Source organism: Mangifera indica, chromosome 2 (genome assembly GCF_011075055.1).
Source record: "Mangifera indica cultivar Alphonso chromosome 2, CATAS_Mindica_2.1, whole genome shotgun sequence".
In the NCBI taxonomy this organism is placed as follows: domain Eukaryota; kingdom Viridiplantae; phylum Streptophyta; class Magnoliopsida; order Sapindales; family Anacardiaceae; genus Mangifera; species Mangifera indica.
Window position 1 is genome coordinate 15911693 of NC_058138.1, and position 16853 is coordinate 15928545.

The 16853-nt window shown below is 36.1% G+C and overlaps 1 protein-coding gene across 1 annotated transcript; it reads left to right on the forward strand.

The window, feature by feature from the left end:
- The first annotated feature begins 805 nt into the window (after positions 1-805).
- On the forward strand, positions 806-16792 carry LOC123209664 (mediator of RNA polymerase II transcription subunit 13). The gene is made up of 22 exons (XM_044627789.1): positions 806-958; positions 1159-1258; positions 2526-2599; positions 2733-2872; positions 3102-3188; positions 3365-3452; positions 3537-3617; positions 3907-3984; positions 4117-4199; positions 5037-5115; positions 5234-5563; positions 6307-6366; positions 6484-6727; positions 7354-7590; positions 8652-10022; positions 10539-10912; positions 11502-11589; positions 11721-11799; positions 12325-12620; positions 13168-14269; positions 14989-15360; positions 15831-16792. Exons 2-22 carry the CDS (start codon positions 1235-1237, stop codon positions 16439-16441), a joined length of 5898 nt encoding a protein of 1965 aa, XP_044483724.1. The 5' UTR covers positions 806-958; positions 1159-1234; the 3' UTR covers positions 16442-16792.
- Positions 16793-16853: the final 61 nt, after the last annotated feature.

A 16853-nucleotide genomic window follows, 5' to 3' on the forward strand; every position in this document is an offset into this window, starting at 1 on the left:
TTAAATTGTATGAATCGTTACGAATTAACCAAATATACAATTTTATGTGTAGATTTAATTAAGTTCCTTATTTTATTTTGTGATTTTTAAGCAAGAATTTGATAATAAGATAGTCGGAAGTGACTATGAAATTTATTAGAGTTTTTGTCAAAGCATTGGAAATAAGGGTGTAATTAAGGCTGAATTTGAGCTGAGCTCGAGCTCGGCTCATTTTTCGTTATTAAAACGATATCGTTTTAATACATATTGATCAAAGCGATGTCGTTTTGTATCAAAATTTTTAATTAAAAAAATCAGACAAGTAGTTCGAGCTCAACTGAGTTCGTCTAGGGCCTGCTCGTTTCTGACTCGTTCGAGCTGAGCTTGAGTTCGAGCTGGCTCGGTTAGAATCCAGCCCTAGGTGTAATCGAGTTAAATCAAATCAAGTAATACTTAATTCAAGCTTAATTTGATATCATAAAGTTAAAGATTGAGCTTGTAATTTTTTGGCTCAAACTCAAAATAAAAATAATTAACTCAAGCTTAATTGAAAAAATAATTTAAGCCCTTGATTTTTTCAAAAAATTATTTAAATCTTATAACTTATATATATTTACCAATTCTCTTTTATTTAAAATTAAAAAAATGAAACCACAAAATTTATTATTTTAAAAAGATTATTGATATTTATTTAAAGCAAATCTTAAAGCTGACCGATAATAAATTTAAACTTAATTTAAACACAAAACTCAAATGGCTCAAAATCGAACTAAATCCGTATTACACCATAATTTTCGAGGACCTTAGGTATGCCCTTGAAACCTTTTGATTGGTGGCCAAAATCGGAAACACCCCCTCATAATAAAATAATCTAATTAATTTCCCTAATCTTAACTCCGAATTCACTCAACCCCTTTAGAAGCTCGTGTGAACTTAGCAAAATCAAACGAATAGATTCAATTCTCAACTCTCGCTCGAGGTGACGACCGATCTATCTCTTTCTTATTTAATTTTCCGTTTGTTTCACGAGAAACCATCGGAATTTATTTTCAAAATTTGGCAACTTAATTCGTGTTCTTAAGCTTCCATGAGGCTTCGTTTAAGTTCTCGGTTCAAATTAGGGTTTATTGTTGCTTTTTGTATGTTTCCGAGATGTTTTAAAATTTTAATGAATTGCAGGTGATGTTATGTTTTGAGGAAGGTTCTGGAGAGTTCGGGAGGTTTTGTGAGCCGAGGTTTAACTGAATTATAAGTGATGTGGACCAATGTTTTCAGAATTGTATGTGTTTCTTTCTTACTTTGACTAGTGAATTTTGCATGTGTGTATTGTTTTCGGTTTGTAGTGGTTGATTCGGTGAAAAAGCTGTTTGCTTTGCTTTGGAAAATAATTGAATGGGAGAACGAGCATTGTCTTGTAACTCTTAGGAGTTTAACCAGTGACTAATTTCAGGTTTTGATCAGTTTGACCTGAGCTATTAAGTTTCTGAGTGTTAGATTGTCTGGGAATGGGGCAACTGCTTAGTATTATTTTTAGTGTGTAAGAGGTTTATAAATAGTTTGGAGATTCTAGTTGCTGCTTCTAGATAAAGCCATTTTGCACAGATTAATTGCTATATGTAGAGTTTTTCAGATTGTGGTAGTAGAGTACAGGGTGATTTGTTTGGGAGCTTTTGAGTGAAAGCTCATTAAGATTTAAGCCCATTAGTGTGATGACCAGTTAACCGCAGCATGTCTCTTTGAGATGGCTTAACTATTCTTGTCATTACGAATTCTAATGGGTTGGTTGGTGAGTCTTTAAACTGGATTCAGGTTTTCAATGCGGTATTGAGCCATTTCAAATCACTGTTACTACTTTGAGACCATCATTGGAGATTTATCCCTATATCTGCGAACTGAGAGTAGTAAGATTTTATATGCCAGCTTTAAAAGCGAAAATTTCTGCACTCATTGTTTTTATTTTTTCCTCTATATGGGTGGGACCTTTGTTTGAAATTGACAGTTTTATAAATATTGGGATATTGATGGATTATAAGTTGAAATTTCATTTCAATATTGGTAGACATCATTAGTTTATGTAATATTATGCTGGTTGCATTAACCGAAACCTTCTTGATGTGACGGGTTTACATCTTGGCCGATAAAAACTTTCACAGATGGTTCTTTTATTCTTGAGAAAATGACTAATCAACTAAAGATGAAAGCCAAAACAGGGAAAGACATCGTGTATAACGTGTGTAAGCTTTGAACATATGGACAAATCTCGGGTATACTTTTGCTAGAGATTGAGCCATAAGCATTTAGAAAGTTTGATTACCAGATTGCTTATCTATGACAATTTTATGTGTAATGAATATGAAACTATAGAGAATATGATGTCCTTATAACTTGTGTTGGCCATGTATGTCCTCGTGATTTGACTTATTAGTTTATAATGTTTCATCAATGTTGCCATTATGTTTATGTCAGAAATTTGTTGTGATCTAGTTGTATCAGCTTTTAATACATCGTCTTTTTTATCAGTATAATGATACTTTCCATTTATACAGGGAGGTCTTCATCATGTATCGTGGTTTCAGTTTCTCCCCAATGAATCTGATGTGAACACTCTTCCTGATAAAAGGTTGGAACCTAGGCGTGATTTACATCATCAATTTTTTCTTTCATTTTTTAATTTCAAGTGAAATGAATAATGAGAAGATGCATTTACCTGTTTGAGAGACTGCTAAAGTTAGATATCTTTTGAGCTGCAACAGTGTGAAAGTAGACCAAAAAGATGCTGCTACCTTCCTGGTACTTTCGGCTCATCTTCAGTTGCAGAAGGAGGGATTTTTTAGCACATGGACAAATTCCTTTGTTGGACCTTGGGATCCATCTCAAGGCCTGCACAATCCGGGTAAGAAGTGCAGTTAGTGTCTATCAACTATGTTTTTCTCTCTAGTCTTGATTTGGAAGAAAAAAGAAATAACAGAAACTCATGAGGATAAGTGGATTTTTGTTTTAAAGTTCACAATACTTTTAATTGTATCTTTGGTGGAGAAGAGAGAAAAAAAAAAAAAGAGGCATAATTTCCCGTATTTTGCGCTATTCCTAACCAGTGTTGTTCATCATGTAACTTTGCATAGATGAAAAGATTAAGCTCTGGCTATTTCTTCCTGGGCGCCACTCATCTGCTTCTGAAACCGCTCAAGCTGCTGTATCAAGATTAAGAGGTATTATGTGCTTCTGAGTAGTTAATTTTCTTTATATATAAAGTTGCCGGTTTACTCGAACTTAAAAAAAAAAATTCATATTTACTTTTTTGGTTTTGATAAAGCAATATATCATTTCTATTCATGGTCTGTGATGGTGATATTATTTTATTTTATTCCCAATTCATTTTGTGAAGTCATCGCATCTGGGCTTTGGGTTGCTCCTGGGGACTCAGAAGAGGTCGCAGCTGCCCTTTCTCAGTCCTTAAGGAACTGTATAGAAAGGTTTGTTTTTATTTTGTTTACACATACTAGTTGGTATATTTGAACATTGTAATCTCATGATAACTATTTAATTGGAATTTATAGGGCACTTATTGGACTTTCTTACATGAGGTTTGGAGATGTATTCTCAAAGTATCATCCATCTCAAGGTGAAGAATCGTTCAGGTTTGTCATTGTTTGTTGATTAGTAGTACTATTAAAGTTGAAGTAGAATTGAATGCAGACATGAACTTTGTCATGAGTGAAATAGCATGTGCCAGCAGGAGTTTGATCTTTCTTTTTTCCCCGTAAAAAACTGTTTTGCTTCTGGATGTTTTGTTTTCTTTGTTTCTATACTCTTGTTCTTCGGCTAGCTCTGTTGGGCTTTACTATGTCCATGGTAGTTGAATACGGTAGATAAGGTCAAATTTTTTGTTTGGCTTATTATTATTATTATTTTTTGGTATTTTTGTAGGAGAGGGCATCCAACAGTTGAGTTTATCTTTGCTGCCACTGAAGAGGCAATCTTTGTCCATGCTGTAGTTTCTGCAAAGTTCGTGAGAGCTGACACTTCATTTTTTTTTTTTCCCTTGAGATCCTGGCTTTACAGTGTTGAATTTACTCTGGTTAATACTTTTCTTTCAATGCATGCCAAACTGATTTCAATATCGTTGTTTATTTCTAGGCATATACGTGCACTTTCAGGTGGTGATGTGGAAAGAGTATTAACACATTCATCTAACAGCAATTCCAATTTCAAACTTCCAGGTTGGTGTACAATTTATGTTCTTGAAGAATTTCAAACAGATTATTTTTGCTAGATTGTGTTAGTTTAGGGTTTGCAAATTCTTTGAATAATTGGTGACAAACTGACTTGGCGCAAATTTATGGCACTTTGTAAAGAAAAAGGCATAAATGAGTATTGGTTGTTTTGAAATGTTAAATTATGGAATTTTTGTTTGGAAAGAAATTGTTCTTTGTCTATATACAATTGTGAAAGAGAATGATTTCAGTGGACATAAGTTGTTGAGTTTGACATTCATCACATCTTTGTGGTGTTCAACTTTAGATGCATTTGTCATTCTGATTTACAAAATGTTTTTAGTTTCTGATGCAATTGTGAAGGAGAAAATGTCAAAATCGGCAACTTATGTCCACTGAAAATGTCATTCTTTGTCTATATACATTTGTGAAAGAGAATGATTTCAGTAGACATAAGTTTTTGATTTTGATGTTCATCACATCTTTGTGGTGTTCAACTTTAGATACCTTTGTCATTCTGATTTACAAAATGTTTTTAGTTTCTGATCTTACTAATTTTTTAGCTTGCAAAATACTCCACCTCCCATGTACATTTAGCCAATTTTTTGCACATTTTCATTTTATGTTGGTTGTAAGAACTTTTAGCACTTATACCTCACTGCAGTGAGATGACAATTTTATTTCTGGGCCTTCATTCTTTCTTCTTCCTCTCTGGGATCCCCTCTTTCCTAATTAATAACTAGGTTGGTCATCATATAACTGTTATCATACAAGGGAAATTAAAAGATCTTTGTTTCCTCAGTACCTTCATTGTGATTGAAATGTTTGCTAAATTGGTTGCAGTGATTGTGTCTCCTCATGGTATGCGTGGTAGGCTCACTGGATTTTGTCCAAATGACCTTGTCAAGCAAGTATATTTAAGGTGATTGATTTCTGTCTTTTTAATCTGTAATTTTTTTTCACACCTTTACATTTTTCTTCCTTTGGATCTATTTGTAAATTATATATGTCTAAATTCTTTTACTGTTTTATCTTCCTAGTGCTGGCAAGTCTAGGTCTACAAATGGATGCATTGGTCTACCATATAATGTTTCACAGGGTTCTAGTTGCCAGCTGAACGGGCAAAATTGCTACGTTGAAGTTACCCTTGGTTGCCCTAGATCTTGTAGTGACAAAACATCGCAAGCAAACTCAAATTCGGTAAAGAATTTACCCAAGCATAACACTGCTGAATCTCCTCCAGGTGGAAGAGGTGATCAGAAGGGATTAACAGATCACTTATCGGTTTATGAAAGGACATTTATCTATCCCGCTGAAGCAGTGCTTGTCCCTGTCTTGCAAACATCCTACTCCAGATCTTCTTTGAGGAGGTACTTTAAATTCTGTGCTAATGCTAAAGTAGTTTTATTAACTTGTTTAGAAGCATTTTGGTGCTTTTTAGCTAGAGATAGTGGTGTTGTTTTTGAAAGCTTTGTTGGAGGAACTTCAGGATCTTGGCCCCAGATTGAAGGCAGTACATCTGGTGGCACTACCAAAGGGTGTGTGAGTGGGCACTAATCGTCCCTCCTCCCCCAAGTTGTCCCAAAGCTACAGAAAGTGCTTCCAGTTTAACTTCATTGCCTTGCCCCTTCTTATTCATATAAGTTCTCTGTTTATCACTTTTTTAATCTGTTTTGTTGCATCTTTTTTCCTCTTTCTTGTATTCACGTATCTTTTTTTGTTTTTTGAATCAAAATGCTCTGCTACCTCACAATTAATTAAATCAACCCAGTGTCTTGTATTCATGCCAAATATTTTTAATCTACTTATCCTTGTTAAACTTCTTTAATGTTTTTGTCTTATTTAGGATCTTATATTGAAATTTTTAGTCTTATATTAAATATGAGTGTATGAAAGGTGATGCTTTTTGGATGGCCATTGAGTTTAAACAATAATTTCATTTTGTAATTCTCTTAGTATTTATCTTTTGTTATGATCAGTTTTATAATCTTATTATACTCTGTATTCACTTTTTCCTTCTGGTTAATGGTTGGATCGTCATAAAGCCTGTTTTCTGTTGTTCTCCACATGTTTCTATGTTCCCATAAATTGACGCAGTGGGTGTAAATTGCAGATTTTGGCTGCAAAATTGGATAGGGCCATCAATGGCTGGTTCTTCTTTTCTCATGCATTGGTTAGTTTTGAGTCAACAGTCCTCTCTGTTTGTTTTCTTTTCCTCATCACTGTAAATTATATGTGGACAGATGGTCCCTGAAATTTTAATTTTCTGTCACGTTAATCATTTCTGCAGTTTTGGTAATTTAGACTCAGTGGAAGGATTTTGGGTTGAAACCAATGGAATGCATACTCGTGGTTATAATAGTAGTAGCAATAGCAATAATAGTAGCTTCAACTCCATTAGTGGCAGCTCCAGTGATAGCGATTACAAGATGACCACAGGAACTGGTGATCTTGAGGCAGATGCAGATTCTTTAACGTGTAGACAGTCTGGTTTATCTTATAATAATCAGCTACAAAATGAAGGCCCCAAATTGGTACTGTTTCCAATCTTTATTAATCAATTACATTTATTTCATCTCTGTTATGAGTGCTCTTATTTGCTTATGACCATAGAAATTGTTTTTGCAGTTCAATTGTATTATTATATATAATGTTCAGATATGATTCTGTGTTTGCAAGAGGAGGTACCTGTTTGTTGTTGGGAATAGTAATTAGGGAATGATAATTGTTAAAAAATTAAGGGCAGTTTGTCTTTTCTTTTTTCTACATTGGTTTTGGTATTGGTGTGGCTGCTAGAAGTAGATGCAGTTGGAAACAGGAAGTGCTTGTCCAATATGTAGCTGGTAAATTGTAATGGCCTAGTGTGTATTCATATTCTATTGTTGTGCCAGGGCAGACTGCCTGTTCTTTTATGTTTCTTCAGGAATTGGGTTATGGACAAACTTAAGAATTTTTTCATTACATTTTCGTGTTTTTTATGCCTTATGTAGAGATGTATTGTTATTATTACTGTTATTATTATTTATTATTATTCAATGTTATGATTAAGAGTAGATACAGTTTCAAACAAGTCAATACTGTTTTCTAAGCTCTATTGTTGTTTATTTACAACTACTTTGAGATGATCAGCATAGTTAATCTGCTGTAACTTCTATTGCAGGGTTCTAAGCGTCCTCGTATGGGGATGGCCGACTCATTTGGTCAACTGGGTACAGTTACAAATGTATCTGATTTTGGTTCTGTAGAAAACAATTCAGTGATTACTGGAGTTACAAATGATCAGGTTTGGGACTGGGATGATGATGACAGAGGCGATGGTATGGATATCCAAGCTCTTCTCTCAGAGTTTGGAGATTTTGGTGACTTTTTTGAAAATGATGCCTTGCCTTTTGGGGAGGTGATTTCTTTTCTTTTATCTATTTCAAATGTTACCTCAAAAATAGTGCATGCTTTTAAGATATTATATTTCCTCTGCTTCCTAAGAGTTTCTGTCATAAAAATTTTAATCCCTCTTTTTCAAGAAGAATCATTTCTTGTAATGGTTCTCCACTTCAATTAAGTTCTTTCAAATCTTACCTGATATAGTTGACATTCTAATAAATTAATTTTCTTAGTGATTGTTGGATTATAGAGAGCGTAATGTGCAAAAGTAAAAGGGTGCAAGTAAAGGCTTGACTTCTGAATATACTGGTGTTGTTGAGTGGGGGTGGATGGGTATGGAACTCTATTGATCGGTTAGTTAACATTGTGGTTGCTCCTTCAGTTGATAAGCCTGAATGTTGGAACTTAGAACTCTTACTGTAACCATAGCTTGATTGGGTTAGAAACTAGGCGGTACATGCATGTTGAAGTGAATTGACAATGTTAGACCTCTCAGAGATTTTACATGGTTAAAGTGTAACTTTTTCTCTGGTTGCAACACAATCAGTTAAGTTCATGTATTATGTTGGCCATGCTAATTTTTATGACATGATAGTAGGTTCATATATGTTATTGTTTACGCTATGATGTGCAATCTTCATTTAAAAAGTTGATGGCATAAAGTTTTGTTTCAGTGAAATTTGTAATCTTTTTGGTTTTTCTGTTTGTTTCTATCTGGATCTTATCTTTAACTTTTAGAAGTTGTTGTGGGCATGCCTTCTATAATCTCATGCTCAGCAACTATGCTTTCTTTACTGGCTTTTATTTAGTGTTGTTAGACTTTCATTCAATCTCATTATGGCTCCTTGTGCAATCTTCATTTAAAAAATTGATTGCATAAAGTTCTTTTTCAGTGAAATTTGTAATCTTTTTGGTTCTTCTGTTTGTTTCCATCTGGTTCTTATCATTAACTTTTAGAAGTTGTTGTGGGTGTGCCTTCCATAATCTTATACCTGGCAACTATGCTTTCTTTAATGTTTTTCATTTAGTGTCGTTAAACTTTCATTCAATCTCATTATGGCTCTTTGTTCTGTGAAGCCCCCAGGAACTGCAGAGTCTCAGGCTCTTATTTTTTCTGCTCCAGATAGTGGAGATGTAGGAAGCAGTCCAGTTGTGCTAATGGATGTTTCAGACCCGATGTTATTGCCTGTTAGTTTTTCCTCTTTTGAGAACTTTAATCCGCAGCCTTCAATGGCCATAGAGGAGGGTGTTAGCAAAAGTCAAGAAGTCACAAACAGTGCTCTGACATCAGGTCCTGTGAACCATACTCCAGCTTCTTCCACAGGTGAGTTTGATCATCTAATTAAAGCTGAAGCAATGATGACCTTTGCTCCAGAATATGGAGCAGTTGAAACTCCTACTAGTGAGTTGTCCTCAACGATCTTCAGAAGTCCATATCATCCTAAGTCTCATAAAATAGAAAGTTCAACTTCAAGCACAAATAATTATGTATATGGTGCGACCCCACCCTCTCCTTGCATCGATGGATCAGATGAGAAGAGTAGTATGCCTGTGAAGTCGAAACCATTTACTGGAAAGCATGATTTAAGTGGTTTGCTCCACTCAAAGAATTATTACACTCATGTGGAGAGCTCTAGCAAGCAACATGACAGGAAATCATTAACACATAAAGACAGCAATGCTCCAAGTGAGGGGGTGGTCTTATCCCCATTCTCTAATTTCAGTTCTACAAATGCTGTCACATCTGTCTCAAGGAAAATGACTGAGGGCACAGTAGGGGCAGAACATATTTTTTTGTCTCCGAAGAATGTGCTTGCAACTGAGGTAGAATGCATTATGTTTCAAGCTTCTATGTGCAGGATACGCCACATACTTCTATACTCTAGCAACCCTTCACCTATGAGCTTGAGTAGGTTTGCTGGAAGCACGGTTTTGAATCAGTTGCCTGGTGACTCAAGTACCATGACAGAAAGCATGTCTGGCAGGTATGAGGTCAAGAAGAAAGAAAATATTCCTGTTAGAATTGCTGGTGATATTGATGGAGGAATACTTGATGGGCACCTTAGTGCACCTGTTGGGGTATGGCGTACTGTTGGAGTTACTAAAGCTTCAAAAGCTACTAATTCGCCAATTGTTGAAGCTAGTCCATCTATGCCTCATAATTCATTCAGTGAGGAAGGTATGCTCTCTTATGGTCATCGGCAACCTCTTCAAGAACTTCTTGATGGCATGGCATTTCTTGTCCAACAAGCTACCTCCTTTGTTGATGTGTCACTGGATGTGGATTGTGGTGATGGTCCTTATGGTTGGCTTGCATTGCAAGAGCATTGGAGGCAAGAATTTTCTTGTGGGCCTTCCATGGTCCATGCTGGTTGTGGAGGGACTTTGGCTTCGTGTCACTCCTTGGACATTGCTGGCGTGGAGCTAGTAGATCCACTTTCTGCCGATGTAAGTTTCTTTATTTCACTGGAATCCTATTTATACTGATTTGTTGTTTACCTGTGTAATTGATTTAACTTGAGCTAACGATTATATTGATACTGGTCTCTTATAAACATCATTTTCAAAATGCATGGATGGCTTTTAATGCAGCACTGTGGTGAAACATGACTTTGTATTTGGTAGTAAGTGGTGTGTTACTTCCCGTTACATCCTTTTCTGTACCTTTCCTACAGTTATCATTTTCTTCCTAATCATGTGTAAAATTCAGAGTGAAATCTATTATACACGGTCAGAAATTTTCATTATTACATTACCAAGAGATTTTAATCATTATGAAAGAAAAATGAAATGAAGTATGTTCCTGATTTTGCTCATTTCAAGGAAAGCACACGCTTGTGGTTTGGCTTTGATCTGAAGTCTGATCTGTTAATTCTATTAATTTTCTGTCTGGTATCCCATTTGTATTTGTGTTTGTATCAATTGATGTTTCATCATGTAATGTTCCTTCATTTTCTTTTTCAGATTCATTCTTCTTCTGTAATTAGTTTGCTGCAGTCTGAAATTAAATCAGCCCTAAAGTCTGCTTTTGGCATTTTGGATGGTCCCTTGTCTGTCACTGATTGGTGCAAAGGCCGTGCTCAATCAGGTGATACAGGAGCCTTAGCTGATGGATCTGCTGAATCTACTTTAAGTGAATGTAGAGATTCTTTGAGTACTGTTACATTATCTGTAGAAGCAATGAGTCCATCCCAATCTTCTGGTGGTGGAACTAAGATGGATGAGACAAGCCAAAGGAGATTAAACCAAGACATTGGCAATGCAGAGTCAGAGCAACAGTCGTGTACCCGTTTACGGCCCACACTTTATGTCCTTCCTTCGCCTGCTATACTTGTTGGGTATGCATCTTGAAATCTTGATAATTTGATTTGCACATGGATATCTGAGAAGATGTGAAGGAGGCACAAACTTATAAAATAGACAAATAAAGAAGCTAAGTAATAAGTAGGAGACAATAATTGTTTATTTTGATTAGTGTTCTAATGTAATGACATTTTTTATTCTTGTTCATTCTTCTATTTCTTTTTCAAGGCGGGGGGTGGTGGTGAAAGGTTGTTTCAGATAGATTTCCAGTGCTCACATTGTATGTTTTTGGGATTATAGTTTGAATTAAGTTTGATGCTGTGAACTGAAAGTCTTATGCAAAACTAATAATTTGATGGTGTTATGGAAGCAAAAAATTCAAAGAAGTGACGATTTAATGTCACAAAAATAGTTTTTTCTTGATTTATTGGTTAATTTATAATTATTGCATGATATTCTATCCAAAGATAGCTTGCATTTTTTAGCATAAAAGTCAAACTGTTAATGTATGCAGAGATTACTAATATGCCTTTTATCAAGTGCATGCTATCAGCTGCAACCATCAGTTGCACCATTTGATTTTTATCATGTCTAGAAGTTTAATTAGTGATTTTTTGTGAATAGGTACCAGGATGATTGGCTTAAGACGTCAGCCACCTCTTTACAGTTCTGGGAGAAGGCCCCTCTTGAACCATATGCTTTACCAAAACCAGTAAGATTCTTGAAAGCAATTACAAGCTATATCCAGGAAACACTATTGCTATCTATGTTTTAACCTTGTTACCTTTTTGTTGAATTAATTTAAAATTTGTTTTCCTTTGGTATGTGTACACATTGTTGCAGATCACTTATAGTGTTATATGTCCAGACATTGATCCCCTTACTTCTGCTGCGGCTGATTTTTTCCAACAACTAGGAACTGGTTAGCCATTATGATTTATGCTTTTGTTATATTGATAATTTCCATTTTTGAAATCAAACATGATATGCTGGAATTTTGTGTTTTTTCTTTTCCACTTGTGCCAATCAAAGGAGGTTTCGTATTTTTGCTCTACTAGTGATGCATCAATGGAAACATTCTTTTGGAACTTGGTAAAACACATCAATCTTTTCTCTGAGGGAAGTGAATCTGCTTAGCCTTTGCTTAATCTAAAAGAATTTTCTCTAACATAAAAAGTCACTATTATTGGCACTTCATTTTCAACTTTGGGTTCTATGCTAGGAGATTAAAGCATATTTTCACTTTCCTGTGACTGCCATGACATTGCAAATCAGTAGAACACATCAATTATGTGCTCCCAAGTTTTCATACTTTTCCTTGAGTGCTTATGCTTTTGTTTTTCTTTTTTTGGATAATATTGCCCTTTTCCTTTATTCAAAAAGAATGAAAATGAAATGCAATAATTATTTCTTCGTTACCGTTACTATGTGCATTTCTCCTATCTAGTTTATGAGACCTGCAAGCTGGGAACTCATTCACCACAGAATTTGGGAAATCAAATGGAGATAGATTCGGGGAAATCACCATCTTCGGGTTTTGTTCTACTGGATTGTCCTCAATCAATGAAAATAGAAAGCAGTAATGCGTCACTTGTGGGATCAATAAGCGATTATTTTCTCTCTCTGTCCAATGGGTGGGACTTGACAAGCTTTTTAAAGTCTCTCTCAAAGGCTCTCAGATCTTTGAAATTTGGTGCAAGTTTGTCAACAAACCAAAAAGAAGGAAATAGTGGCCCTTGTATGGTGAGTTCAAGTTCTCTAATTTCTTTTTGATATTGTAGTTTGGAGTGCATGTGTCTTTAGATGGTTCAAATAGTGCATTTTGTAATATGTGAAACCACTATTGATTAGGCTTTGTTATTGATTGAAACCGGGATTTTCATCTGCATTCAGTGTCATTGTTATTGCTTAGCTTTAACGTGATTTGATAACAATTATATATGTCGAAACATTTTCCCGAGAAGGTTAGTGTTTTGTTTGGATTCCCATTACCTGGAACATTGATACGCTCTGTAGAAAGTTTGAAGATACCGGTTTCAGGTGCTAGAAGTTCTGCAATTTTTAGTTTTGCTCAATAGTCACTTGGTTAGCATCCAAAAATGGGCTACTCTAATAGTTGTAGTGTGTTTGTGTGTTTATGGGTGGATAGTTCTTTCTTACCACCTTTATTGCATGTATAAAAAATTATCATATATATTCTGAAGCTTTTGTGTCATACATGCTCTTTATTACTAGTTTTTGGCTGAACTATTTTGGTATTGCCAATTTTATACATTGTTTATGTTTTTAGGTAATCTACGTGGTGTGCCCCTTCCCAGAGCCTATGGCCATTCTACAAACTGTTGTTGAATCTTCTGTATCTCTTGGATCAATTACAATTTCGTCAGATAGAGAGAGGAGACCCATTTTGCACAGTCAGGTTGGGAAGGCATTAAGCTGCTCAGCTGCTGTGGATGAAGCATCTGTTTCCAACGTTTTAGTGATTTCAGGTTTCAGCATTCCTAAGTTGGTACTGCAAATTGTGACAGTTGATGCCATCTTTAGGGTTACAAGTCCAGGTTTTAATGAACTTGTCATTCTCAAGGAAACTGCATTCACCGTATACAACAAGGCTCGGCGAATTTCACGGGGATCCTCTAATGATATGGTTAATTCATCATCATTTTCTGGTAGATCTCATTCAGTTTTGACTCAAATGACTTCTATTCCAGGGATGTGGAAGGATTGTGTTGGTCCTAGAATGTCAGGCCCTCCCCTTCCTAGAGAGGGTGAAATTGATGCTAGCTTGAGGCCTAGTACTTGGGATAATTCCTGGCAAACTAGAGCTGGTGGATTAAGTTGTGATCCAAACAGAAACGGAGATTTTATTCCTCATGATGAAATTCGGTTTTTGTTTGAGCCGCTTTTTATTCTTGCAGAACCTGGCTCCCTAGAACATGGACTGTCATCTACAGTTTGTGGTAATCCAACATCTGAATCATCAAAGCAATTATCTGATGATGGTACCGGAGGTTTTATTCCTAGTGGAAGTTCTGTGGGAAGTGTTGATGCTGGATCAAGCTCTCAGCATGATGGATCTGAGTCTGATGGCTTTGGGTCAGCTCATCAAAAGACTCTTCCAAGCCTACATTGCTGTTATGGGTGGACAGAGGACTGGCATTGGCTGGTATGCATCTGGACTGATGCCAGGGGAGAATTGCTTGATAGCCATATATTTCCGTTTGGTGGAATCAGTAGTAGGCAGGACACAAAAGGTCTGCAATGCCTATTTGTGCAAGTTTTACAGCAAGGCTGCCAGATATTGCAGACATGTTCTCCTGATTCCGCTGCTGCCAAGCCAAGGGATTTCGTGATTGCACGTATTGGAAGTTTCTATGAGCTTGAATACCTAGGTATATATATCTTTTTCTTCTCATCATCTCATGTCCTGGCTTTCCATATTTTCCCTGATCAACACAGGAATGATTCTGCCACTTTTACTTGGTAGCTAACCAACTATGGAATATTATTCAATGAGCTACTATATGATGTGGGGAAAGGAGAGATATTAGAGAAAGAAAAAGAAAAGAGAAATTTAGAAGAGAACAGAAAAAATTTAAGAGAGGGAATTTTCAAAGTTCAAATAACAATACAGATCCATGGCCTATTTATAGGCTTGAAATCACACTGTTAATAGAATATGAAATTACTCTCCTAATAGAACAGGATAACCAAAAGTAAAAAAGAAAACAAACATAAAATTGAATACTGAAAGAAATAAAATTCTGGAACATGTAGGATCGTCCAACACATTTACTCCTATAGACTTTCCTAATGTCTTTAGGAGGGAGGGGATCGCAATCACTATACTGTTATTTCTAAAATTCTAAACGCTCTTTTAGTTTTTCACCGTTCACATCTATTACATTGCAAAAATATGAGTTGTCACTTGTGTTCAACAATTTATCACCGTACTTAGAATATTTTCTTGTGAAATCTTCTGCTGTTCCATTGGAGACTTGCCACCCACTTAAAATAATTTGTTTAGCCTATGAGGCAACAAATAGTGTTTTCTTTCTGTTTTTTGTGTCATTGAGTTGTGCCTAATTTGTTTTGTCATATGGTTAAATAGAGTGGCAGAAAGCCATTTATTCAGTTGGGGGCTCTGAGATGAAGAAATGGCCATTGCAACTGCGACGATCAGTGCCTGACGGGATGCCTTCAAGCAGTAATGGCACATCGTTGCAGCAGCAGGAGATGAGTTTAATTCAAGAGAGGGCACTGCCATCTTCGCCCAGTCCATTGTATAGCCCTCATTCAAAAGCTTCTGGCTTTATGAAAGGTGGTTTAGGACAACCTGCTGCAAGAAAACAGCTTATCAGTGGACATACAATGGTTGACAACTCAAGGGGGTTGCTTCAGTGGGTTCAGAGCATCAGCTTTGTTGCAATTTCAATTGACCATTCTTTACATTTAGTTCACCAAGCAGATTCACCATCTCCTGGTAAGCTTTCAGTCTTTTCTCATTTTAATTGTTTGCATTCAGCTGCTGTGAGAACATTTAAGTATTATTATTGAACCCTTACCTCATAGCTTATGCTTTTGGGTTCAATGGTACAAGTTAAAAGATAAATTTGCTCAGAAATTCTTGAATATCCCTTGATTTTTGAAATCTGAGGATTTATTTCAATGACAAGCGGTTTCCACTGTTAACATATTCTTACATAAGATATTCAATTAAGATGGTGGTAACAACGTTCACTTTCATGTCAAAGATTGTCGTCGAAAGCCTTTGACTTCTACTTTCCAAAATGCTGTGCTTCTCATTTTTAAGCATCTAGTTGGGGTTCCCATGTACATACTAGCACGGTCATGTAACTTTTTTTTTTTTTGCAATGCTTTTTGATGTGTATAATATTCTGCATGATGATGCATTGTTTTGTTTTTACTGAATTCCTTCCTCTATTTGTCTAGGAGGAAGTCAAGGTATCAGTACTATAGGCTTGTCAGGCTATTTGGAAGGTTTCTCCCCTGTAAAGTCTCTTGGTGCTTCATCTGCATCTTACATATTAATCCCATCACCGAGCATGCGCTTCCTTCCTCCAACCCCTCTTCAGCTCCCTACATGCCTTACTGCTGAGTCTCCACCCCTTGCTCATCTCCTTCACAGTAAAGGCTCTGCAATACCCCTTTCCACAGGTTTTGTAGTCTCCAAAGCTGTACCATCTATGAGAAAAGACCGCAAGAACAACTTGAAAGAAGAATGGCCTTCTGTACTTTCAGTTGGTCTAATTGATTATTATGGAGGTAATAACGTTACCCAAGATAAAATTACAAGGGGAATTACCAAGCAGGGAGGAAGGAATGTAAGCTCTGAAGCTAAAGATTTTGAAATTGAAACCCATTTGATTCTTGAGTCTATAGCAGCAGAACTTCATGCACTGTCGTGGATGACTGTGAGCCCTGCTTACTTGGAGCGTCGAACTGCTCTGCCTTTTCACTGTGATATGGTTTTAAGATTAAGGAGGTTGCTTCATTTTGCCGATAAAGAGCTCACACAGCAGGCAGATAAGTCACAAGTATAGGATAATCTGATAGCAGCACATCACATGCTTGTTCTCTTACGGCGTATCTCAATGAAAGGCGAATGCACACGCTAGCTCTATTGGTCATGTGAGACTGCTTTTACTCTTGGAATCCAATATCATGTACATGTATTTATGTATTTTATAGTAGCTCATTGATCAGTATGTGTGCTTTTAAATTTTCCAGAAAGAAATCAGTCTAGGAAGAGATAGTTAGGCCTAACTTATGTAGTTACAGTTACCGGATTACCTAAATGTAAATGACCCATGCTGGAAAGCACTATTTTACTCTAATCACTGTGATTAGTAGATTTGCACATTTTCAAGAGTTGAATGATTGGCTTTTGTTCAGTAAGTATTGAATCTCCCCTTTTCTGCTGAAGATGTGAATCATATTTTTTTAGTGTGTAGC

What these genes read in the sequence shown, in the direction of transcription:
- LOC123209664 (XM_044627789.1), top strand. Translation starts at nt 1,235, where the DNA reads ATGTGGACCAATGTTTTCAGAATT. An exon ending in TCAAGGCCTGCACAATCCGG is followed by an intron (nt 2,873 to 3,101) that starts GTAAGAAGTGCA and finishes AACTTTGCATAG; the next exon opens with ATGAAAAGATTAAGCTCTGG. An exon ending in GAAATAGTGGCCCTTGTATG is followed by an intron (nt 12,621 to 13,167) that starts GTGAGTTCAAGT and finishes TTATGTTTTTAG; the next exon opens with GTAATCTACGTGGTGTGCCC.